The 26,908-nt window shown below is 38.7% G+C and overlaps 1 protein-coding gene across 4 annotated transcripts in view; it reads right to left on the minus strand.

Annotated features, from left to right (window-relative positions):
* The window catches only part of SUPT3H (SPT3 homolog, SAGA and STAGA complex component), a 259,239-nt gene that overhangs the window by 56,823 nt on the left and 175,508 nt on the right, over positions 1 to 26,908 (minus strand). For all 4 annotated transcript variants that reach the window (XM_032103965.1, XM_032103962.1, XM_032103963.1 and 1 more), the window contains exon 6: positions 26,744 to 26,877. In XM_032103965.1, the coding sequence (XP_031959856.1) occupies positions 26,744 to 26,877 (134 nt within the window). The remainder of the gene's footprint in view (positions 1 to 26,743; positions 26,878 to 26,908) is intronic.

A 26,908-nucleotide genomic window follows, 5' to 3' on the forward strand; every position in this document is an offset into this window, starting at 1 on the left:
CAAGGCAAAAACCACACACACAGACACAAATTTTGCTCTAATGCCTTGAACAATTTTACATCTGATGAAATCAAAATGGCAGAGTTCTTCAATCTGATTTAATAGAAGACAAAAGGGCTATTGGTAACTGTATTTGGACACATATATATATGTCTCTATGCTATACAACTTGCATTTGGCCTTATCAGCTCTCAAATCAGGGGGAAAAGCAATTAAATAAAACTAGTACTTCAAATTCACAGTTTCTTCCTCTATTCTCTGCCTTTTAGGTCACTCTCCTACAACCATCCAACCCATCACTTACGAGATCTGGTTCACAGTCAACATGTTCAAATTAGCTGTAAACTAAACCACAAAGTAACCAGGAACACACGTGGGTAGTCCTTTCTTTTCTTATCTACCCAGTCAACCACTTCCACTGTATTTGGACCTTTAGTCATCACACTAGAAAAACAGTTCTACTCAGGCATTTTCCAGTTCTCCCATGCATGGTTCTGGCAACCTGACTACATTTTGGGGAGGTGCCATTTCATATTAGTAAAAAATTTCAGTTAATCCATTCCAATAAGATATTAAGTCGAGATTGAATTTGTATTTCTTTACAAAGAATTTTCACAGTCCATGCTGTAACTTCAACCCATTACAGAACTCAACTTTGCCCCTGAATTAATTCAGCTATACTTTTGAAAAACTGAAGGCATCACAGAGATAATCTAATCAGAACTTCTGCATAGCACAGGACACTTCTCATGTAATACATCCTAAAACCAGCAGTCCTAAAATTCCTTGTGTAATTTTACTTTATGCTTTATAAAAGCCTCTAATTTGGGGTTTAATTTTTATATTTAAGAGAGAACTGCTTCAAATAATTTTAAAAGCTGGGGTTTTTTGCAATATGGCATAAATTCTATAAATTTATAGATTATAGGATGGTATGAATCCTATTTTTTTCCTGTTGCCACCTATATGTTAAGCCATTGGCTATTATCCTTCACATCCAGCCATCCCAGGGATTTAAAAGCCCTTGAAACAAGGAAGGCATAGAGAAACAAAATGGTAATGTGAGGAACTATGCTTCAAAGTACTATCTGAGATGATAAAAAAACCCCAACATGTAGAAATTTGACAAGGATACTTTAACTTTTACAGGAATCCCATAATGTAATATGGAAACTGCAAAACCAGATTAATCCCAAAAGCAGTTATGTTAAATCAAATGATTTAGCAACGGCTACTCTCAGCAAATAAACTACAAAGCTCTGATAATGCAGACTGTCAAAGGCTACAAGCTTCATTATAAGTATTACAAGTTTCTTTATAAGTGAAAGAGTCAAACGTTTATTAAAAGAAAGGTGCTGCTGAGGGATTTTTCCAATAGGGACTTTATTTCTCTCTACAAATTGTCTACAGTAGTTGTCTAAACACTGGATTTAATGTTGTTCTTATATACTAAATAAATACTTTCAATTGATTTCTCTCTGTATGAGTATTTTTATTTAGCAAAATTACCTAAATATATGTGAAATATAATTGGTTTTTTCCTTCAATTCTCTCTTTAAAATAATTCTTTCTTAAAGGTGGATTCCTGTGTGATGCTCTAAACCACCACCAAATAAAAAAGTGCTTGTCATAAATAACAGGACTATACTTTTTTCCTAACTCATTTTAACAAAAGAACCCACACATCATGCATGCAACCTCACAGTCTGAAGGATAAGGACAGACATTCCTTCAGTCCTACCAGTTTTAGAATAGTCCATAAATAAACAGCAAATGAAGGAGAAATGAACAGATGGGTGGCACAGCTGGGTCATCTTTAAGGAAACACCAACCCAAACACAATATCAGATCATCTTTTTCCTCTTCACTTCTCAAGATCACAAGCAGTACTTTTTTTTTCTCTTACACCATCCCTGCTTTGAAAAAATGTAATGTTCCCTTACCTTTGCACTCCTAAGGTATATTTTATAAACTCAAAACAAATCAATTACATGTGATAAAAAGGGAGCAGAAAGAGTGAGCACATTACTGTGAACACAGCATGACTTCAGATCAAAAGAGTTTAAAGAAAATGGGATTGAGTGTTGGGGAAGTCACAGAAATTTTGTTGAAATAATTTTATCTGTAGGTCTAAAGGAGATCTACTTATCCTTTTTCACAGCGTTGGCTTTTTTTTTCCTCTCAACTATTTTTTTTGAAAACAAGAAATTACACAGGATGTTTAAACTAAGAAACAACTTCAACTTTATACAAGTGAAATTTTCCAAATTTTGTTGTTGGAGGGAGCAGCAAGTCACTCCAACATGACAGAAGTCCTCTTTCATCAGAATAAATGCTACTTTGCTGGGAATCTTTCTGACATGAAGAAGAAATAGTGAAACCTCTAATGAAACTCCAGCTTGAAGCAACTTCAGTTTGAAAGCAAATACAACAAATGGCAGCAATGACACTGCTCAGCTGGTTTATCAAAAGAATTAAAAGTAGATAGTTTTTACTCCCTCTCTAGTAGTACTAGTCACTCTAAGCAGTTAAGAAGCTGAGTTATGTGCTGTACAGCAGAGTTAAAATACTTTGCATGCTTTCCTTGGAACATGCTGAAGGATGCAGTAGATAGGACCTGGCACAGTAAACGTCTGCTTAGTCTTCCAAAAAATGTGTTGCATTATATCTTTCTTTCAGCATAAAGAACTAAATAGGGAAAGGAAAGAAAAAGGTAAAGAGTTGCACATTGTCACCTGCCATCCAGGATGAAAAATAATCTTATTTTTATTCCATTTTGAAGCTTTCACACTTGACATACAAAGCTCTTTGTGTGGGGGGAAGAAGGCAGCAGGCCAAACGTTAACTTGCTCACCGACTGCTCCGTGTTTGGAGGAAATGTGCCGAGGAGCTGCTAAGCTGGAACATTTGAAAAACGAATGTGGCACAGCTGGACACCCCTGTGCTTGGCAACAATGTTGGGATGAAGGTGCTGGCTTCCCAAACCGCTCACATATTCATCCTGTGGTGTGATTTCCTGATTCCCTCTGCTCAAGAACTCTCATTGTGGGCCTATCGTGGCTTCAAAGGAGCCAGGTGGCTACCCCAGGAAAAACCAGAGCTGCCTTGCAAGGGCTGATATCACCAGCATAGAATGCTAAATAATTTATTTTTTATTTAGACTAGAGAATGGCAGGGCACTGTGTGCTGTGCCTGACAGCTCTGGGGTAGGAGGACAAAAAACTGCAGGGTGGTCAAGGCCCAAATTGTAGGGCGGTTGTAGGGCAATGGAGATGCTCAGAGGCCTGGAGCACATTTCCTATGGAGCCTGGCTGGGAGAGCTGGGGGTGTTCCAGAGAAGAGAAGGCTCCAGGGACACCTTAGAGGCCCTTCAAGCGCCTAAAGGGGCTCCAGGAGAGCTGGAGAGTGACTTTGGACGAGGTATGAAGTGACAGCACAAGGGGGAATGGGTTCACATTGGCAGAGTGAAGGGTTAGATGGGATATTGGGAAGAAATTCCTCCCTGTGAGGGTGGTGAGGCCCTGGCACAGGCTTCCCAGAGAAGCTGTGGCTGCCCCATCCCTGGAAGTGTCCAAGGCCAGGTTGGACAGGGCTTGGAGCAACCTGGGATAGTGGAAGGTGTCCCTGCCCATGGCAAGGTGTTGGAATGAGATGATATTTTAAGTCCCTTCCAAGTCAAAACATTCTGTGATTTTGTGAAAAATTACCTCAATTAAAAAAAAATAAAACCTGAGAAATCAAGAACAAGGTAGCTCAATACTGAAGTGTTTACCAAATATGCTGAAAATACATTTTTAGTCTTCTGAATATTGACATTATCTGAGGAATATCACTATCTGAAGACTTCTGTTACATAGAGGAAACAGGAAACTGTTTTGAGAATCCCTTGAATTGGTAAGCAAAGAAAAAAAAGGGAGGTGGGGAGGGGGGAGGTTGAAGAGTAAGCATTTTCAAAGTTTAAGCTTACTCAGAGTTTTATACAGAAAATAAAAATGCCACTCGGGGAAAGATCAATAGGTTTTGTAATGTAATACTTGATTTGGCTATAAAGTACACACATCCAGGGGATTTTTTTACCCACCTCTTATAGAACATACCATACACTCTACAGCAGCCATTAAGCTGAACAAATCTGCATAGCAAACTTGGGGCCTTTGATGTAATAAAGGCTTTGAATGCTCATGTGATTAGAACAAAGTTCCCAATATTAGAAGAAAAGATGAGGTCTTTTTCTGGTAGACCCAAACTGAACTCAATTTTAATGTATTTTCACAGTAAAAATAGTTTTTCTTTTTTCTTCACAGTATTATTAGCAACATTCCCTGCAACAAACAGAGTTTAAGACCTTAAAACCTTAAAAATCTCAACTGTTACACAGATTTTAAGGATCTACAACTGTAAACGACAAGAAAAAAGAAAGTGAATTATTAAAAGTATTAAATATTAATTAAAATATACTTTAAAAATAAAATTATAATTCTTTATTACAGAATTTCTGTCCAGAGACAAAAGATGGAATTCACTTGAAAAACTGAAGACCTAATTAGTCATCTAAAGTCCTTTTATAGTAAAGAAGACATTAGACACTTTCAGTGAACAACTTCATCCTGAACTCAGTGTTTAAAATGTCAAATGAATGGTATCTATGAATTTGTCTGGAGTTCATCAGCTGTAGCCATCAGCAATGGAGCCTGAGGGATGCTGGATTAGGTCTACTCTGCACAGCACAGGCATCCTCAGAAGTGCCAAATGAATCCTCCTCTGATGAGTGAAGGGTGAGCACCACCACCACCAACAGGGCAACTTCCATTTCAGGGCTAAGCAAGGGCCAAAAGTAAAGAATGACTCAGTAAATTTGGTTCCTGCTCTGATCTCCAAGTAATGCAAGAATAAACAAAGGCAGCTTTGTGCCCAGCTGAACGTTAACTCCATTCATCTCCCCGGAACCATGAAACATGTAATCTAGCAATGTGCAGATAAATAGGGGGAAGGGAGCTGGAAGAACTATTTAAGATTATGTAAAAATTTCAAGGGAATTATGAAGAAAGAAAGCAAATGAAATTGCACAGACAATAACAAAATGAATGGATTAATTCCCAGCAGTCATGATCTCATTGCTTAAGGAATAAATAAAACTGACCTCGTGATAGGGACCCACTGCCCCTGTAATACTTTGCCCTTGAACATATGCAAAATCTACACATACTGTATTTATTTGAACCAGTTCCATATCATATCCAAATTCCTTGTCTAAATTTATTACTGCTAGTCTGAAATGTGGAGCAGGAACCTGGAAACGAAACATTTCCATTTCATGGAATACCTTTGATTTCTACAGGAAAATATTTTTTTTCTTCTATAATAAGTACCATCATGAATTTTGTAAAACTATGTGTTAAATTTATGGCTATCTTCTATCAGTGCTTTCCAAAAAACATAAAATAATTTTGGATAAACTATGCTACCAAATGAAAAAAGTTATGTGGGATATATTGATATATTAATATATCAAGACTACTGACTTCCTTCACTTTTCTGGTTGAGGACATTGTAGCACTTTTCTGTGGTTTCCATCTGGCTGTACATGAAAAACTTTACATACCATGTTAATATGAGGACACCTTTTTATCTTCTGGATAGCATTCCTCTGAAAACTTACCCTGACTCTGTATCCATTTGTTAATGAGGTTCATATAAACAGCTTTAGCACCTCACCAGTAAATCTTGCAGTCATCAAAACAGGGATCATTGCAAGGCATGGGAGACACAGACAAGCAAAGCAGCCCCTTTTGCATACTGAGCTTTATATTTTTTCTCTTAGTGGCAGTCAGAATCAGCCATCACACTCTATTTTTTAAATATTTCTTTTACCTGACATGCTGTTTGGCGTGGCAAGAAACTCAAGGCCAGAAACTCAAGGAATGGCTTTTGCTCCAAGGCTGTTTATGGCCCTGGATGGAGGCTGGCCCAGGCAGTACAGGCACAACACACCTCACACACTTCCTCACCATCCTGGGTGTGGGAGAGAGCTGGGAGATCCAGTCACGCTCCTACTGATCCAAATGGAATGGCAGGATGTGAAAGGGGTTGTTTCAACCCAAAGTTGACCTGGCAATCAATCCTAAACATACTCAGTTTAAGTGAAATTCAATTCCCAGACATATTCTATCTATTCATCCAGCTACAACATGGCCAGAAAAATTCACTCTACAGCCACAATTTCTTACCAAACACATCCACTACAGTTTATTAAACTGAGCACTAGGGAAGTTTGGGAACAGCTGGGGATCAGCCATCTCACTCACTGGCTTTAACTGGTAAATTCAAATAGGAGAATAAACCTAATTAAAAAAAAAAAAATCATGGTAAAGCTGACCTGTTAATAGACACCATCAACATATGGTTCTAAAAAGACTTTTGAGAGTTTTGCTAATGTTAAATGAGAAATGAAGGAGGAAGAAGTCCTCAGGAGCATTGCTCTTACTCTATGTTGAAAAGGAAGGGAAGTGAACCAAAGGTACATATTAGTAAGAAACAATTGTGATGAAAGTCATTGTCCTGTAAGGTTAACTCTGTGAATCAGGCCTGCTGACAAACACTGTGAAATGCCCTCCTGAAGCTTCACTTTAAAAAGAGGATCATAAGAAGATTAGGGAAAATTTTGACTGGCAGAAAGCAGAGTAAGTTTCCAACCATATGAACAATACATATTCATTTGAATCCTGTTGTCTTATTTTTAATCATTCTAATTATGTCTTTTCCCTTCCCTTGAATAAAAAAGACTTGTCTTGTATCCATTGTCAGTGGAACAGCCAATTCTCACAGTACCTGCCTTTCTTTGGGACAGCACCATCCTGAACAAGAATAATTACCATTCTGTGCAGGAGATTCACAAGCAACATAATGCTACAGGCATATCCATGCAGGTATCCTTGGCAGGTGATGTTCTTTCAGTCAGAAAATGAAAAAGGTTTATAATTAATGGGGTTTTTTTTTCAGTTAGGTTGCTTCTTGAAAAAACTTTTAAAAAAATATTAACTTTCAAAATAATGGTAAAACATACACACACAAATTAGAAAGACACAGAATTTTTGCTATATGTACAAGGAATTTGGTGTGCAGTATAGCAATCCACTTGCCAAGTCTAGATTTGCTCTCAAAACTTAGAGATGAAACCCTGACTCTGTAGTGTCCCCTGTAAAACTTCCATTAATATCAATAGCTGTAGTGTGCCATCCTACAAACACCTCCCCCAATTTAAAGTTACACCTACAATACATGACTAAATAGTTTAGCTCAGTCATTTTCCACGAAAAATCAGAATCTATCAACTTTTATGATGAATTTGCGCAAGTATATTCATTAATGTCTTAAAGGAAAACATTAAAATTAATTAATTAAAACTAAAATACATGGTGCTAAATGCTCATATACGTTCCGTCATTGGCATATGACTGGAGAATGCAAAATTACTCTGATTTATTTTGTCTGGTAGAGTCTGCTGTAACCAGAGAACAATACAGAGTGGTACTCAAAAATGTATTGCTTCCTTAACACCAGAAGCATACAGACATTTCTCAACTTGTGGTATTTACACCACTGACTCTTAATTCTGTGGTTTGGGCTTTAGTCCTTTGAAAAACCTTTCTAATTTGATAATTGCAAGACATGGAACTCCAGATAAAAATCACATCACAAAATTCAGGGAAGAAGTGAGTCATACACTGAGCGGAAATGCTTCCCTTAGAAAAACAGTGACCAGGGTGCATTGCCTGAGATGTGCAGGTCCCCACTAAAAGGAGAATGTGGAGCTGTTGGAATGGTTCCAGAGGAAGACATGAAGATGTTCAGAGGGCTGGAGCACCTTTCCTATGGAGCCAGGCTGGGAGAACTGGGGCTGTCCAGCCTGAGAAGACTCCAGGCAGACCTTGGAGTTCCTGCCAGTGCCTAAAGGGGCTCCAGGAAAGCTGGAGAGGGACTTGGGAGGGACAGGACAAGGGGCAACGGCTTCCTACTGCCAGAGGGCAGAGTTAGATGGGATATTGGGAACAGAATCTTTGTTGTGAGGGTGGTGAGGCCCTGGCACAGGCTTCCCAGAGAAGCTGTCGCTGCCCCATCCCTGAAAGTGTTTAAGGCCAAGCTGGATGGGGCTTGGAGCAACCTGGGATAGTGGAAGGTGTCCCTGCCCATGGCAGGGGGTTGAAACAAGAAGTTCTTTAAGATCCCTTCCCACCTAAACCATTCGGTGATTCTTTGATTTTTCAAAGCAATTGCTAAGAGATGTGTCTCAAATCCACAAGCTAAAGTTGGCTGCTCACTGCCTTTTGAACGGCCCAGACTTCCTGACCAGAAAGAGAACTGGACACAAAATTCAGAACTCCTACCTGGGTTCTGCTGCTAATTTGACATCTGAGCATGGCCGAGTGCAAATGAAGGCTGAATTAATAATATTTGAGGCTCATTTCAAAGGTTATGGTTAATTTGCATTGATCCTAAAGTAGTGCAAAGCTTGTGTGTGGTGATGTGCAAAGTTTGTGTGTGGTGATGCCATGATGCACTATAGCTGTGTATTCCCAGCTTGCACAGGCTGGGGGAGAAAAAAAGCACAATCAAACCTCACAATGTGCCAAGTATGAAGAGTAAGGAAAGGAGACCCTAAAAATTGCTGTCTGAAGTGACAGGCTTTGAACAAAAGCATGATGCTGTTTTTGATTTTAACTCGGACTCCATTCACTGAGAACAGAACTTGGCCCAATGTGAGTATTTCCTTTGTCAAAATTAATGGTATTATTTAACATTGTTATTTATTTAACTATGCAAAAAATTCTATGCTGCTATTCATTATTGTTTCTTAATTTCTTTAAATACAATCAAATTTGTCTTCATAGTAGCCTTGTGAGAATTATCTCCGCTATATACATGAGAAATAGAATCATAAAAAGACCATTTTCCCAAATGCAGTTTAATTGGCAAATGCTTCTTTTTTTTACCCTACTTTCTCTTTTCTCTTTCTAATGTTAGAGAGGAAAAGCAAAACATGAAGATTTTGGGGCTTAACAACATGATTTAGCATTTGGAATTAAGCTAATTTAAACCATCAGCTAATTTGACTAATTTGGAACAATCTATTTAGTTAGTCGCTTATACCATGCCCATTGATAAATATACCACAAAATTATTAAGCATTTACATAAAACCAAAGAAACATATGCTGTCATTAATTCAAAACAATCCCCACCATCCAAAGCCACCACAGGAGTTCTCTTACTAAACATTCCCATTCCCCTCTTTGGAGAAAACACTGGGAAAACTGAAAAAAAAAAATTTTCTTTGAAATGCATAAAATTTTCACAGCAATACTTAAACCAGTTACATTCCATTCTGCATTGGAAGCAGAACTGAAACTTTTAGATGAAACTTTACTGATATATCATTTAAAAGCAGAAAATTCAATACTTTAGTTTGTGAACACAGGTTTTGAGAGTTTGGTTAAGATTGGAGGATGAAAGTCAAAGTGAAACTCACTGACTGGTAAAAAACTATGCAAAAATAGGCTGATGTTCTGTAACATAAATAGTAAAGCAGCAAACCCACAGTTTTTTAATATGACCTCCCAATAAATTTTCTCTTAAATAATCTCACCCATTGCATAGCAAAACAAACCAAGGAGTTGTTTTGGGGAGCCACGCTGAGGCATCCCAGCTCACCTTCGACAGAAGAAATGGTCCTGCATATCCTGGTCTCCTCTCTGCCCCCCCCAGCACCCATTCCTACTACAGACCCTTCATGCATTTATAAAAAATGAGGTACCATGACAATAGCTTTGATGGGAATTTCTTCTTTTTTAAGTGCTGAGATGAGGGGAAGGAGAGCAAAGAGAATCTACTGTATATGGGTTCATTACCATAAGCTTTACTGATAGTTTATCCTGTTTCCTAACGAAAGCAAAAAACCTCCACCATGTCTCTATTAAAAAGCCATCAGATTTGGTATCCTGGTGACACTTTAAAGAGCACATTATGTGGGAAAACAAAATAAACATTTACCCTGGCAAATGAAAGTGAATTTGGGTTTTGACATACTTGGCAGGAAGGTAGAATTATATTCATGTCAAGTATGCAGAAAAACTAATATAATATTTAAATATTTGCTTAAGTAATATAGAATTTAAAACAACACATTAGAATTAACATTTTTGTGAAATATTTTAAAGTTTTTTAGTATTGGACAAGCCATGAAAGTAATACCTTCAGCTGAAATTTCAGCCTTCTGCAGCCTTTGTTACACATTCCCTTCACTTGTAAGGTGGGAAAGAGTCCTCATCTTCCACTGACAAGTCTTTATTTATATTTCCAAGACAAAGGCAGTTCTTGTGCTGATGGTTTAAACTGATAATGAATATATGCAGCTTTCCAAAGAAACAACCCTGGAGAACCTGAATCTTACAAATATTGATATAATGAGCTAATGTTAACACTACCTCAGCTAAACCCTACAGCAGACTTCTGTCGTTCCATATATGTGTGCAATTATTTTAAACATCCTTTAATTTGCAACAAGATTTGATTCAGTGAAGACAGACCTTCATATCCCTCAGAAAGTACCTGAATGACAATGACCTCCAAAATTCTCAAGTATGTTGAATAATGTAGTACTAATTAATAAATTGAGCTGGATGTGGGATGTTATAGTTCCAAAAGTAAGGATTTTGATATACTGTCTAAATATACGTATATTAGACTTTCCTTTTTCTAAATCTAAATTTGTATTAGCTGCACGTACCCACAAAAAGAACTTTTACCAGTATATCACAACTATAAGTAATTATGAAATTTCAGGTAGAATATTCTGATTTACTTAAGAGTATTTAAAAATATTTATTTATGATTCTACAATTTGTTCTATTCCATTTATTTATTCTATCTATGACTCCATGATTTAAGAAAAAGCTTTGCCTAATTTTAACTCATTTGGAGACATATGCATAATTAGAAAATATCTTGAAACATTTCTAAATTGCCATAATAATATGATAATAATTCAAAGCAACAACACCAGTCTTCAGTGTAATTGTACACCGTAGGATTACATAAATTTAGATCACTTTAAAATAATTCATTTAAATGTAACCTGATTTGTAAATTTAATTATGAACTGTTAAATTAACTGCTGGGATTTTCAGTTTTTCTAAATCAGCACAGCATCTCTGAGCCCCATCATAGGAGAGAAGTCACTGTTTTATTTCTAATTATCAATTAAAAGTGACTTTATAAGGAGTATTCAGACTGTCAGATATATATATACAAAAAAGGCAAATTTAGGGAAATTTTGTTTCCATCATCCTAATTTGCAGTATCTGATACACTATTTTTTATGCTGCATTAATAATGGCTCTTGAACATAATATTCATTCAACCAGTCTATTACATAAATAAACATCAGGACACAATGCCCTGCATGCATTCTTAAAATTGTTTACAGTGAAAAGAATCCCTTCCAAAGGAGTTAGCACCTTTCAATGCAGCATGCAAAATATTAGGCAATTCCAGAAGGGAATACCATATAGAAAGAATTTTTTTTTTGGTTCTACTTTTATGCTACAGTTGATCTTTAAAAGGTAGAAAGCTTTGAATTCAAGAACTTTGCAAGAGTTCCTCCTGAGAAAAAAGCCTTGGCTTTACCTCCTGTTCAAAATCAGCTACAGAAATATCAAATATTTGCCATAGTTAAGATTGATATTCCTATTACTGGCTACTGCAAGCTTTGTAAATGTAATGTGAAAATGAAAATTATTTAATTGTTGAAATGTCAAAACCTGTTCACATTTCTGGAGATTTCTCACATTCTGTTTAGATTTTCCTGGAGGTTTAGGCTGACTGAAATGAAGGATTAGGGAGTTTTAGGGAGGTGGAGGGGTTCCAAAGTGAATCAAAGATCTATTAAAAAAAGAAAACTTTAAAAAGTCACATAGCCCTACTCAGAAGAATGGAAAAAATGTTTTCAGCTCAAAATATTACATTTAAGAATTTAACATCATTGGGATGCAAAGAACAATATCTTTAATACCAAGATTCTGAGGCATAGCTTGGAAGGTTGAAGTGTATTTAGAATTAAAGGTGTAGCAACACGAACAGGCACGGTCTAGCATCAATTACTTGACTGTGCTCTTAGAAGTTGCTATAGACTCTCATGCCATCACATATCCTGGAAAAAAATTACTCTTCATTGGTGGCATCTTGGATTTCTCAGGGTTTCTGAGTTTTTCTGATATTTTTAGAGTGAAATTTAGCATTTCTCAAAGATGCTAATGCCTCTGCAGCATTTTTGTCTCTCTTAAACACAGCTCAGGCTACCAAGGCTGGCAAGGCACAAGAGCCATCTCCCCAGTGCGTTCCTCGAAACACTGGAACCAGCAATCAGATCCCCAGCCTTGAGGTATGTCGAGAGTTAACTCCCCTTTTAAGAAGGGTGTGATTAGTAGCTGGAAATCTGCCTGACTTTAGTACATCTGAGGATGCCATTGCAATTTTCAGATATAAAATAATTAGCTGATGATATGAGCTGACAGCTAATACATCTACAATAAACACAAAAAAAAATTATTTCCAAGCGGATGTAAGGGAACGTGTTCTGTTTCCAGACTGTTTGATATAGTCTGTGTAAGGAGCGAGGGCTCGATACCAGATGCTGGATGTTCTACAAGCTTATTCTGCAGATGTCTGCAGCCTGAGAAAATCAACTGTGCTTTGAATAACACTCCCAGTAAAAGCATCTTCTTGTCAGAGTTGCTGTATGATATAGGATATGGATCCCACACAAGTGGATGAACTGATTTTAAATAATACCATCTGACAATGGGAGAAAAAACTCTCAGTAGGTCTGACAAAGTCCTGGAAAGGCTGTTAGCCTTGGGAAATAAAATCCAGCCCTCTGACAGAGACTACCCGTCCTTCTTTCATTTGATCAAATGGAAACCCAAATTTAATGATTGCTTCCGAAGTTCCGGAGGCAAAGTTTCAACAGCACTTAAATGCTGCTACCAAGGAGTCCCTGTCCCTGCCCCTCACATGTGCCACTCAAAAGCAGAGTGTGGAGAAGATGTTAAGGAATTATCTGAGAATAAAATATATGTATCAGTAGATTTTTTTGTATGGCCACTTTGCATTGCTTTCTTGCCATTGCTCTTGTAGAAATGTCTTTTAGCACACCAGGAGTGCAGCACACAGGATACAGACACCAAAGAAGATACTGTGCCCTTCCTTATGCCAGAGAAATGACAAAACCCTGCCACTACCTGCATCAAAAAGTTAAAAGAGCTACATCTGAATGCATAAACCCACACGTTCATCTGTGGCCCCCTAGTTGACCAAGATCTTCCTGAATTCACATAAATTATTACCCAAAATTTCCTCTTTATGCAAACTCAGTGTTTTTGCTAGTGCTAGTATTACAGTCTAGTCCTCTGTCAAAATTTAGGTCCAGTTCTAGATGTACTTTGTCAAGCCAAAGTGGCAGCAATGACTAACTTTTGTCATGTTTTAAAGTTATTTTAATGCAAATCCCAGATTATTAGAAGACTTGAATGCTGATTACAAGAATGTCTGTAAGAATAAACTCTGCACAGGCATTCCATAAGGACTTTAAGGTAACTATCTGAAAATGAGAACTGCTACTGTTTTTCCTGATTTTCCAAATTAAAAGAACCTTTTCTGACTCATTTAATAAAAGTGTATACCTGACTAGGTATCCTCAATTTTTACAAAGATGGGAGAATAGAAAGAAAGAAGAGAGGAGATAAAACTGAAAGTTTGAGGGGCTAAAGATCCAAATGGAATCATGCTGCTCTGGGTTGAGCGAATAAACTATGGCAGCATGTTACCTGTGCTGTTCTGTAGGAACGTTGTGGGTCCTTTTTCTGGCAGACTGGGAATGGATGCCTCTCCCATTTTGCTACATGCAGAGCTTAACTGTATTTTACCATTTCAACAGACACTTAGGATGCTTAAATCTTGCTGCTCCTGGTTCTTTTGCTGCAGCAGATGTGTGAAGCGCCCCCCAAGTGCAATTTTGTACAGCAGCCAGATCATATTCTTATGGAAGAATACAGCAAGCAACACTATTGATAAAATAAACCACAGCAACTGAGACAAAATGAAAGACAGAAAACCCTGTTCCTTATGTACATAAAACATCTATTCCAGGAAATACCAGCAGCTACAGATTACAGAAAGTGCAGAAGCTGGAAAGTACAATTATATGCTACCTAGATTTTTAAACAGTTTTTAGAAATCTGAGATGGTTTATCATCTATTTGCTTTATAAAACCTCTTCTATTTCTACCCCACCTGCCATTTGAATATCTGAAATGGGAAACTTCAGTGCAGGATCACAGGATCCTTGTTTACAGTGAAAAGAAAAACTGGTTGTTAAACCAGAAAAGTTTTAGGGCCTTCCAGAGATCTCTAGTTTGACCCTGCTCAAAAGAGGTTCAGTTAGATGAAGTGGTTCAGCACCTTGACCAACCAAGTCTGGAATACCTCCAAAGATGGAGACTTCCGCAGCCTCTCTGACCAACCGGTTTCAATCTTTGATCAGAACTGATTTTTTCCTATTAGGCATCAGTTCAAATTCTGTCCTGTAGTGGTTTGGTCCAAAATACTCATTACTGTTTATCTGCTGTGAGATAAGAATTAGGAGAAATGCAAAACAGGCACCAAACTTGAAAGAATATAAAGAAGTTTATTAACAGACCTAAAAGAAGAAAAAAAAAATTATACCACCTTCAGAACTCTCCTCCTCCCCCCACCTTCCTCCCTTCTCCCACTGACAATGTGAAAAGACAACCCTTAAGATGTTCAGTCTGTTTACCACTTCCATAATAACCTTGTTCAGTCCATTTAGAAAGAGAAGTCTCTTCTTGCTCATGCTATGAAAACATTATCACAACGAGACAGCCGCCCACTTCCAAATATTGTTCAGTCCATTTAGGAAGAGGAGTCTCTCTGCCTGCATGTGAGTCCTTTCCCCCGACTTGCAGCTTTTCCCACAACTGCTTTTGAGGGTCCACTCTTGAAGTTTTTTGGGGTACAATTTTAAGGTTGAGCCGTTCAGAAACAAAAACAGAGGCCCTTCTCCTTCCCTCGGAGCAAAGGGTCTTCATCATCTTCATCTTTAGGACTATCTCTGGGAGCATCTCTAGGAACTGAGGTTTTCTCCTTTCCCATTTGGAGCAAAAGTCCTCATCTGGTTCATCTCTACGGACTGAGGTTTTCTCCTTTCCCGTTTGGAGCAAAAGTCCTCATCTGGTTCATCTCTCCCTGTCCAAACTTCTCATGAAATTACAGCTGCGTCAGCATCTGCCTATCTCAGCGCAGGTGCTTTTGCTTACGAGTTGAACACTCCACCCCCCATATCTTCATGAAATTACAACAGGATACTCTGATATATCATAGCTTCACAAGAGAATTTCAGCTTTAAGCATCTCCTCTCTCTCTTCCCTCAGGTTTTCAGCTCTTCACAGCAGTAAAAAGGGTTAATCTCACCTCGGCCTTGCAGCTTTGCAGCTGGAATGTTGAATTTTTCTTATCGCAGTGGAGAGGGGGGAGAGCCGAGCCGCTCCGGCTGCCCACGGCAAGGCAGTGGGGGGGGTTCCATGGCTGGAACAGGTCCATGGCTTCAGGATGGCCGTGGCCCGGCCCGGCCTGGCCCAAGCAGGGCCTGGCCGGGCCCGCTGGCCCCCACACGGGGCCCGCAGCCGCCTGTCCCAGCGCCGGAAACGAGAGAGAGCTTGGAGGGGGAGTTTGCCTATTCTTAAATGTGGATCACAGAGGTGATCACAACTTTAAGTGGCTTAGAGAATTGTCCATATTCAACCTGGCCAGCTGATAGGTTCTATCAGTTCCCAGAGGAAACTGTAAGCACCCCTTAGCAAGGACGTCCCTTCCGGGACTATGCTTGCTAACCTATGACATGTCCTTTACCATGCACATCCAAGAAGGGTCTGGCTCCACTTCCTCCTGTCATTACTTGCGATGAAATTTCCCTTTTACCTCCTCTTTTCAGGCTGAGCAAGCTTTTGCCTCTCAGTCTTTCATCATATGTACCCCCGATATTTCTTGGTGACCCTCTGCTTCAGTATTTCAAAGTCCTTCTTGTGCTTGGGAGCACAAAACTGGCCACAGATTCCAAATGTGGTGTCACAAGTGCCAGATAATGGGGAATCATTGTTTCCCTTGACCTGCTGGTAACCCCTGCTGACACAGCCCAGCACGTGGCTGCCCCACAAGCTATTCCCTTGCATGGGGTTACGGCATCCACATTTACTATTGCTGACCTTCGTGTCAGCCCATTTCTCCAGCCTGTCAACAAGGTCCTTGTGAATGCCAGGCCTGCTTTCCACACATTTCTCTGCTCTGGATCATGACTCAGTATTTATTTGCCATGCTATGAATTACTGCTTTTATTTCGTTTATAAGATCCAGCAGCTAATCATGTCTGAGTTTAATGCATAAAGAGAATCACAGAATGGTTTGGGTTGAAAGGGAACTTTAAGATCATCTGGTTCCAACCCCCTGCCATGGGCAGAGACATCGTCCACTAGACCAGGTGGCTCAGAGCAGCATCCAACCTGGCCTTGGACACTGCCAGGGATGGGGACAACTTCTCTGGGCAACCTGTGCCAGTGTATCACCACCTTCACAGTAAAGAACTTTTTTTCCCCATATCTAATCTTAACCTCCCCTCTGTCAGTTAATGCTTCAAGAAAATGCAGTACAAGGGGAGGTAACTACTCTGGTTCTGAAATGTCTTGTGCTCGCTTTAGTTCCTTCCTGTTAGTTTGTATGGAAAGCTGATGAAAGTAAAATCACATTAACCTGCATACCGAGTATTCTTCATTGAACTTGTGTTCTTATTCTTACTCTCAGTACTAAAATCACATCCCCTATTAAAAAAATCTGCCATAGGACCCTATTTTAGGGATAGTTTGCCAGGTTACAAGTCTAGCTTGTAGGTACAAGTCCTATCAGAATGAGCTTTAAAACAAAAAATGCTTGTATTTCTCATTCCCTAGGAAACAATGTGTTTACTATTGGATTACCCTAGTGACCTTCATCTTAGCAACAGATCCTCTGACCTTCCTCATGAGATCTGAACCCGAGTAGGTGGGAAGGTTTGGTCTCTTGTGGCTTTGCAAATATGAACAAAAAATGACAACATTTGACCTTAGTATCTGGGTAATAGATAATCAAATCTTGTGAAATGCTGGATTTTGGTCTGGAATTTACTCAGAGGAAGATGACAATATGAAGATAGAGACTATTGAGCAAATCAAGTGACTCTCCTTTTTTTGCTTAAGTGCCTATGACAAAGGTTCATTAAATCCTCTCTGAATTCAATCAAATACTAAGGTTCACAAAACACTATGTAATTTCAATCAAATATCATGAGCAATATAGCCCAGGAACCAAACTGACCTCTTTATTTCTGAGGAAAAAAACCGCACTAGTCCTGCCTAATCCTGTGGTCAGATGGAAAAACAAAAAACAAAATGCCACACCAAAAATAAAAGCAGAAAAAGAAGAATTAAATATAAAAATGGAGGAAAGAAGAATTAATATGCAAAAGGAGGGACAGAACAAATCTCTGTTTTGCCCAGGTTCCAACAGTAGCAAGGCATGATCAGTATAACTTGAAGACAATAATGATATTTATGATAATTATTTTCCTCAATAGTCATACAGCACCCAGTGATCTGTGGCTCAAGCACTTCTTTAACCAAATACAACATCTTTGTATTTAATAACCCTCTATAGATTTTTCCCCCCTTTAAGTGGTGCAATTCAATAGATCTGAGCTCATTTTGGCTATGTTTAGCTGGAGTGCAGCCTGAAAACTACTTCCAATGCTCCTCTATGTTGTCTGTGTGCTGCAGACTGGCTGGAGAGGCTATGATGACACACAGCTTGCTCAGTCTGCTATTAGAGGGCAAATGCCAGTTTGAAAGGAAAGGATTCTCAGTCATTTTGTAGGAGGTATTTGCAGGGCTAACCCATGGGCCTGATTCAAACCAGGTTTTATTCCTGGCTGAAGTCTAATACTGAGAACGTCAGTGCTATTCCCTTAGTGAATAAACAGAGTAAGGAGAGGGAAAAGGGCTTCTCTGCTATACCTGTGATGTCTGGAAACAGCAGATAAATGAACTTTCAGATAAATGAGCCTGGCACTGCCTTAGACTGAGGGGCTTGCATCAGCCTCCTATGGATGAAGCAGAAAAAATATCCTTTCCTTAATATTGGCTTGTGACTGTTCTCCCCTCTTTGTTAAACACAGGACCTTGCCTGTTACACCTCAGACCCCTCTTTTCTTTAGCGGCTGAAACAGAAGAACACCCTCAACTCCCCTCTTCTGCATGCCATAGAGAGCCTTCCTCTATTGTCTTCATTTGTTAGAATATATTATTTTCTTCCACAGAAAGCTTTTTGTGATTTAAATCTTAAATGGAAGGAAAGAAAAATTCAGGAGCACACTGAAGCTTGGTCACACAGTGGCTGACAACCCAAGATGCTCCTGCCTATGGAGTTTTCCAGGTGGGAGTGAGAGAAGCAAGTGGTTGTGAAGATTTCTTCCCAAAATATGGGGTCTATGTGCCAAGATTCAGTCTCACTCTTCACAACAGTGTCAGAAAATCTCTTCCTTGCAACAAATAAGAAGTGGGAATAGTACAGAGTAATACTGTGCTTGAAATTCTTACATCGTTTTAACTTGTGTTACAACTCCATGGGTTTTTGAGTTTTGTGAATCCTGTGCAAAACAGCCTTGAAAATGGTTTTATGCTAGTGATGAATTCCTTCTGAAAAATTTAAGATGACAGAACTCTTCTCAGTGTAGACCTGCTTAACATTTTACCGTAAGAAATAAAAAGTTGTTATTTTTTCTTCATTCAGAAAGGACTCCAATACTAGGCTTAGTGGAGCTTATAAGATAGCAATTTGCTACACAAAGGTTCAAAGATCTGAAAAAAAAGACTTCCTCCTCGAAGTATCTGAGTTACAACCTGTCTCGTACACAAGATTTGCATTATTGCATCTCTACACAACCCCAAAAATACAAATCGCTATCAGCACAAATTTGTTTAATTACTTTAAATTGCAACTGGAGTTTCAATAATCTTCTACCAATGGGACCTTTGTCAGACTTCAGCATCAATCCTTGTTCCCAATTCTCCGAAGTTTACATAAAAAATAACTGTTGAGAGTACCAATACAGCGTGATTAGTATATCTAACACGTTAAACACACCAAAATACACTCAGAAGAAGAATGTTTTGTTAGTCTTGTATTTGGCTCCTAATCAAATGTTCCATGGAAATACTGTTTATAAGCATGTGCATCTACATTTAATCACAGATATAAATAATATATATATAAAGTTTCCTTCCAAAATTTAAGTTAAAACACAATCACTTGGGTGCCAAAAATACAACAACCCTGAATCTTCCTCTTCCTCAGAGAAAGAAAACTCAAAAATACTCAAAGAACCAAAAGACAGAAAAGCAAATTACACCTTGCCCTCCCAGCAAAGCTGCCTAAATTTGCAGTATGAGCAACATTCACTAAAATGCTCAAAACCCCCAGGACTGAAGACCCAAACAAATAGGCCACTTTATGTAACCATAGCAAGCAACCCCAATGTGAGAAAAAGCCAACAATCTTAGATTTAGCAGCGTAAAAAGTCTATTGATAGTGGCTGTAACAAGAAATGTTTTCCACTCAAGAGCTTTTTCCCATTCCAAAGAGAATGACACAACATTTACAGCCATATCTGTTTATTTTCTATTTACTTTTAACCAATTCAACCATTGCCCAAGAGAAACAGTGCTTTCCCACTATCCTAAACATTCCCAAACAACGTGTAATCAGAGATATCATTAGTACCAGCAGGCTCATTTTTATACCAAATAATGCTTACGAATACTTTGATGTCAAGACAGCAAATTTAGAGTTGAGTTGCTACCAGTTGTGCTCTCTTTGCACTCACCTGGAAACACTGGGTGGACTGATGCAGTGGAATTAATTCTTCTATATTTGCACTCCTAACTTCCATTTTGCAGTATTGAAAGAAAAAACCCCACTGCCTAGAGAATAAAGGGTTTTATGGTAATTGATGTTTCATCTAAGTTCTTTTTAATCTTGGCATCTATGTATAGCACAAGCAAGCACAGAGGGAGCTGGTGTGATCTTAAATTCTATTATGTATCATCATTACAGGGGGTTTTTTGTATCATCAAGGTCCCAGAGCACACACAGATCTTGAGTCTCCAAAGAGAACCATCCCAGAGGCACTTGAAGTACTTTTCTTAACGTCTGATGAACTACACTTAAAAGTAACTTAGATGTTTCTAGGAATAATAAAAAAACAATTTAAAAAAACCCAACTTTTTTTTTCCTCTGATCTAGAAATGAACTTGTCCCTGGATTGTTTCTCTCTCATTTCTGAGTACAGAAGCCAGCCTACGTTACTGGGATGCTTAAACTTTTAGGCAGGTACCACTAAGTGAAATTCAGCCCATCTTGTGGAAGTGATGAACTGAGCTCTCAAAACAGTTTAAGGGGGTGGGAAAATGAGATCCTGGTCTTGTTTTCATCACTGTACCAGGAATCTCATGTCCTCGGGCAGGAACTTTCCCATTCCTCTTTGCGTACATTATTTAGCCACTATAAATCCCTTTTCTAATCTTACTTGGCCAGGACTCACAGGTGAGGATGATACTTAGGTTTCCATTTAGGGCTGCAATTATTTAGTCCACAAAGAATGTAAGATTTAAGGGGTTTAATGGCATGGCTTGTCTTTCCATATCCTGCCACTGGCATTCCTTTGCCTATATTTGACAATGTTTGGTAAAGAACAGCACAAAAACCCCACAGGGATTACACTATCAAATCTTCCCCAAGGAGGCATTCTTTCATAAGGTGTAGCTGTTAAAATGAAAGAAGGTTTCAGGTTAATAAACTGTGATTCTAAAAATTACTAATTTATTAGATTTGGGCACAATATTATGAGATAACAGAAGCCAGCACTCAACTAAATCCAAAGATTCTGTCCCAAAATAGAGATTCTGTCATTAGGAATCTGATATCAGCAAGGAAGTAAAAAATAATTATTTGAGAAGAAAAATAGGTATATCATCAAAATTAGAGAGCAAAAGAGACACGCACCAAGAATCAATGCTTAGCAAAAGAAAATTTCTTGGTTTGTCTTCCAGCGTGCAGTTTCTATTAAGTGAGTGTTGTCTCTACTTTCCATATGCGCTTTAAATAAAATTTCAGTTTGTTACTGATACACCCTGCAGGATCACCCTAAAGAGTAATAACCCCCCTACCTCCCCACACTTACACTGGCATAATTTTGGCCAGTGAAATGAGCACAGTGGTACTAAAAGGTCTCAGAGCTCTTCCTAAATCACTTCCTGCTTATTTTCTCTGTACATCTTTTCCAAATTAGTACAATGAATTTGAGTACTTCAACACCATCTTTCAGATCCATCCTGAACAGAAGAGCTCACAGTTGTTTACTTCTGATTTGTGCCCTCCAATTTTCACTCTCTCAATTAAAAGACCCCAAGCCCATGCCCTGTGTCCAAGGGCGATCACCACAGAGCAACCTCTGTCTGCTAATGCTCTCCTAAGAGAGTGGCCGCATCCAAACCATGTGGTGGGGAGAGCTCCTGGCCTCTGCTGACTCCCAGGAGGTCACAGTCATAGAATATTTTGGGTTGGAAGGGACCTTTAAAGACCACTTAGTCCCTCTGCCCTGCAGTGAACAGGGACATTTTCCAGCAGATCAGATTGCTCTGTCCAGCCTCACACTGAATGTTTCTGGGAAGCCTGTGCCAGTGCCTCACCACCCTCATTACAAAAAACTTCTTCCTTTTGTCTCATCTAAATCAACCCTCCTTTAATTTAAAGCCATTCCCCCTTGTCCTGGCACTCCCAAAGTCCCTCTCCAGCTCTCCTGAAGCCCCTTTAGGCACAAGAAGGGGCTCTAAGGTCTCCCTGGAGCCTTCTCTTCTCCAGGCTGGACATCCCCAGCTCTCCCAGCCTGACTCCACAGGAAAGGTGCTCCAGCTCTCTGAGCATCTTCATGGTCTCCTCTGGAATTGCTCCAACAGGTCCTTGTTCTCCTGTGTTGAGGACCCCAGAGCTGGACATTGTTTGGGACAACGTGACCTGGCTCAGGTCAAAGTGTGATCACTCAAAAGCTGATGATGATACTCCAGCAGGAAGGAATCTTCTTGGTCACTGTCTAGTTTAATAACATATCCCAAGTCCACCTTATTTCTGACAAATAGAGTGAACTCCCAGAGCACGATTCCTTGTACCCCAAGGAGCAGTTTGGTGTGTTCAGGGGTCTTGTGCAAATACAAATTAATTGTGTCTCAACAAAGACAAAATTAAACAGGAGTAATTAAAAAAAAACATGTAAAAAATATATGTAGTTTTTTACACTACATTTTCCACATACACTTCATCACAATCTACTGTATTTTACACAGGGCCCATTGCATTGCTGTGAGCTTTAGAGATTTCCCACTAAGACAAGAATACTGGTGAGCAGCACTAAAAAAAATGACATCCACAATGAACTTCCTTGAACAAAAATAGGTATCTGTCGTTTTTAAATACCTAATGCAATTCATAGGACAACAGACCTTAAATCATAGAATCATAGAATCACAGGATAGTTTGTGTTAGAAGGGACCTTAAAGACCTAGTTTCAACCCCACAGCAAAAGAACCAGAAAGTAGAAATTTAACTTAGTTTTTACCATTTTGCTGGCTTCAAGCCTGCTTTAAGGTAGTCTATTCTTGTAGGGAAGTTATTTTCCCTCCACTGTTTATTCAAACTTGCAATGTACTATGAAAGCATTATGGTAGCTACTGCAACTGAATTATTGCCATATAACATGTGAGCGTTGGAAATATATCCCTAAACTAGCAGTCAGAGTGACAGATGAATGGTGTTTCTCCTAATCCTATAGGAACAGAAGTGAAACAGAGCACTCACAGCGTGATGCTCTATGCATTCCTTTGTGTGCCAGTCCAGACTTCTGATGGGAAGACTTTTTCTTGGTGGGGGGGGCATTAAAGCTTTAAAACAAATCATTAAAAATGGGTATTTACAGAATGAGAGAGAAGCTAGCTTTGCAATGATGTTGACTGAAGTTTTTAAATAGCTACACTTGATTTAATGACTTGACATGGAGAATCTGATGGTGGTTCCCACAGAAGAAAACCAGAAGAAGTGGAGTTACCACTCACAAAATCACAGCCAAACCTGCAATTGGTTTAACTATGGTCAGGAACCTGAGAGGTTCAGAGAAGCAACATAAGGACACAAGCACCCAAAACTCCATCTCTACTCAAACCACAAAATAAGGAAAAATTAAAAGATTTTAAATGAACAGGGGCCTTTTTGCCACACCAATTCAGCCATACCCCACAAGAATACCACCTCTCCTCTCTAAATGATTTTTAAGAGACGGAGGAAAGCCAAATTGCCATCCTCTTGCAGGGTGTCAGTTATTGTGGATTCTGTCATAGGCAAAGGAAGGGAAATCAAATTCCAGAGCAACACCAGCTCTGGATATTCCACAGCCCAACATGTGCAATAAAAAGAGTGTGGGCAGATTGCTACTGCATTTGTTATTCTCAAGAGACTGGCACACATTATGAAGACAAGTTCTATGATCCATCTCTCCCTCACATGCACAGTTCAGTTATATGCAGGAATGAGAATCATTTATTCCATCTATAAATGCTCTTACTTTGAGGAGCAGCGTTTCACTGGTGCTCCACTGCTGTCTCATGAGAGCAGGATAGGAACTGGTATGAAGTGAGACAGAGGTGCTGTTCCAGTTTTTATCTTCTTTTGATTTTGCTAATACAGTTGGCCGGTTTGCCATCACATAATGTTATTATTACCGTTTTTATAAAAAGTCATCTTATAACAGTGTATTGATAGTACAACCATGTGTTATGACAAAGTAGTGTGAATTTTTTCTGAATTTCTGCCCTGTATTTGAAGAGTACTCCACCCTGGACCAATGTCCCTTTGCACATTGCTGGTCTTACTGTTCCAGAGACAGCCCCTTTGCTTCAAATTAAAACCATGGGATACACCAGTAAATTCTATAGACAATCCTAGAAGAGTGTCTTTTCCTTTTAATATGACAGTGTTGGTGGGTGTATTTCAGTCAAAGAAGTGCGGAATTGTTTGTTCCCCTTTCGTAATGTCCCAAAGTGCCCGAGAGCTTTCCTGACTTCTCTGTGGTGCAGATATGGAATGGACCTCAGAGCACTGCAGGCAATCACACGAAGGCTTAGCTTTAATTTTATGAAATGCTTTAAAAGGAATGAGTATAAAAAATATTTGCATTTTGTATCATAACTGAAACCATACTGCTAAACAATCACATCCTGTTTAGCCCATAATGACATCAGAAATATATGTTTATCATCTACTCTGGACAGCTCAGCATGATTTTGGCCCAAGGCAAAGTGAAACTGAAATCTACAGTTGTCCAAACCAAGATAACCACACATTTCTGAGGTAACTGATAGCTAAAAGGATACCTAAAATGCCTTTAGATTGCAGTTCATTATTTAAGTACACTAATTCCCTAAAAAACCCTGTTAAAATGTCTATTGGATTTCCTCCAGAATTTAGTGTGGATTAAACAATCTAATGAAGAAAGAAAATGTGATACAGGAGATCAGCCCATCCACTAACAACTCTTCCTTTAGGAATGGATCGCATTTCCTACTGTCTTTGATTCCTTTCCACCCACCTCAAAGTGACAACAACATCTCAAACAAAACAAAGTTAAAAATATGTTAAACATTTTGAGTAGCATGTTTCAAACAGTCTTTCATGTTTTGTCATTACAGACTAATAAGAAAGAAAATAGATAATACTGGCTTCATACCTGTATACAGTTCATGAATGTATTCTAAAATAAGATCTTGATTTTTTTTTTTTTTTTTTTTAACATGGAAACAGATCAAGAGTTCACAAAATGTAGTAAACTCAAGCAATAAAGAGAAGGATCACTTTTTATGTATAATACACACACACACTAGAGTTCATGAATTACCATGATAAAAACCAAAACATATGGTCAGATGAAAGGCAAATATTTGATTACAGACACACCTTTCGTGACAGACAAACACAGATTCAGATTTGCCATTGTCTACAACAGAGAACTTCATACTTCTACCAACTTGTGTAGTTCTTTAGACCAGAAAAATACTATACTGGAACAACAGAAGAGACTGCAAAGTCAAGCACATAATCCATTCATTCAGAAGAATGCTGTTATCTATTTCTGTGTGTACAAGCTCAAAGGATTTGCCTGCCTTTATGCAAAACATAACATTTTGCATAAATAAATAAGAGGTTGAAGAAAAGAAACCACCAGTTTCCAAAATACAAACAGTGGTACAGGTACAGGTACAACTGCTCAATGACACAAGTTCTCAGCTGGGGGGAAATGGGACCTATTTCTAATGAAATTCTTAGAGAGAAGTGGTTCTTCATTAGGTTTTGATTTCTTCTCATTACAGGGCAGAAAGGAGCAGAAAGCAGACTGGGAATACTGCAGTTCTGAAAAGAGGCTCCATTAAGGAGAAAGAAAGTAGAATTACAACTAGAACAGGATAAAAAATCCATTATTTCTTAGAATTTTCCGTGAAATACTGAAAGTAAAGTGAAGCCCTAATAGCCAAATATTAAATAAAGAAGTATTACCAAATACATGAGCCACCTCATCATTGAAAGGAAACTTAAACCAAAGCCCTCAGCTTCCAGCACTGAAAAGGTATAGAAATCACTCTACAAATATCAAATTTGACAACAGTCATGTCCACTCTGCAGATGTCTAAAAATGGATGGAAATTGGATCTTATACATGTCCGGAATTGTGAGTGTGCTCTCAGCAGTGTTTTTCCCTTGACATCTCATTGCCAACAGAAGACATGAGGAAGAATTGAGCAATGGAGCACAAGGAGCAGCCAAGGACTGTTCTCTGCATTCACTGTGGACCAGATTACCAAAAACAGGGCAGTCTTGCCCACCCACAGCAAATTTAGCCAAAAACACAGACTTCCATGCTAACACAGCTACACTGCTTCTTGATCTCACCTAGCTTTATGAGAGTGATGTGGCACTGCATTCTGTAATGTAGACAGAATTTTTCATAACTGCATAGACCAGAAAATAGGACTCAAAAGGATAGAGAGAATAGTTTATACTCAAGCATGTTTGCACAGAATATTTTAATTTGATCTGTAAGCTGTGTTATATCAAGAGTACTCAAATGCTGTTGAAACAATTTGCTAAGGAGATAAATAATGAAAAAGGAAAATACTGTTATGAATAATGTGCATGGAAAGTTTATAAATAGAATTTTCTTTCAACAGGAAGGAAATACAAATACACAGCAGACAGAAAGATCCATAACTACCCTTCTGTAATCTTCCTTCTCAGCATGTGTGCTTAGATATCAGGAAACATTTGAAGGAATAGCAAAAATATGGAAATAGGATTTCTTTAGACCATCTGGGCAAAAGAAAAAACATGCAACAATGATTTAATATGCTGCATGAAAAAGGCATCGGACCAGCATGATGTATGAAATGTTTCACAGTTTTCTCTGCTGGGTATCAGTAAAAGAAAGGAATTACCTCCATCCGCTCCTGCTTGACATCATCAATCTCGTCATCTTCAAACATGGCCAAGAGCTCTCCAGTCTGGTCAATGGAGTTGAGAAAGTCTTGGGCCAGCTTCTGCCGCTTGTTGGTGTTATTGCTGAATTTGTCTTCACAAAGACAAGCAAAGAACAACAAACT

The sequence above is a fragment of the Corvus moneduloides genome, chromosome 3 (genome assembly GCF_009650955.1).
Source record: "Corvus moneduloides isolate bCorMon1 chromosome 3, bCorMon1.pri, whole genome shotgun sequence".
NCBI classification, from domain to species: Eukaryota; Metazoa; Chordata; class Aves; order Passeriformes; family Corvidae; genus Corvus; species Corvus moneduloides.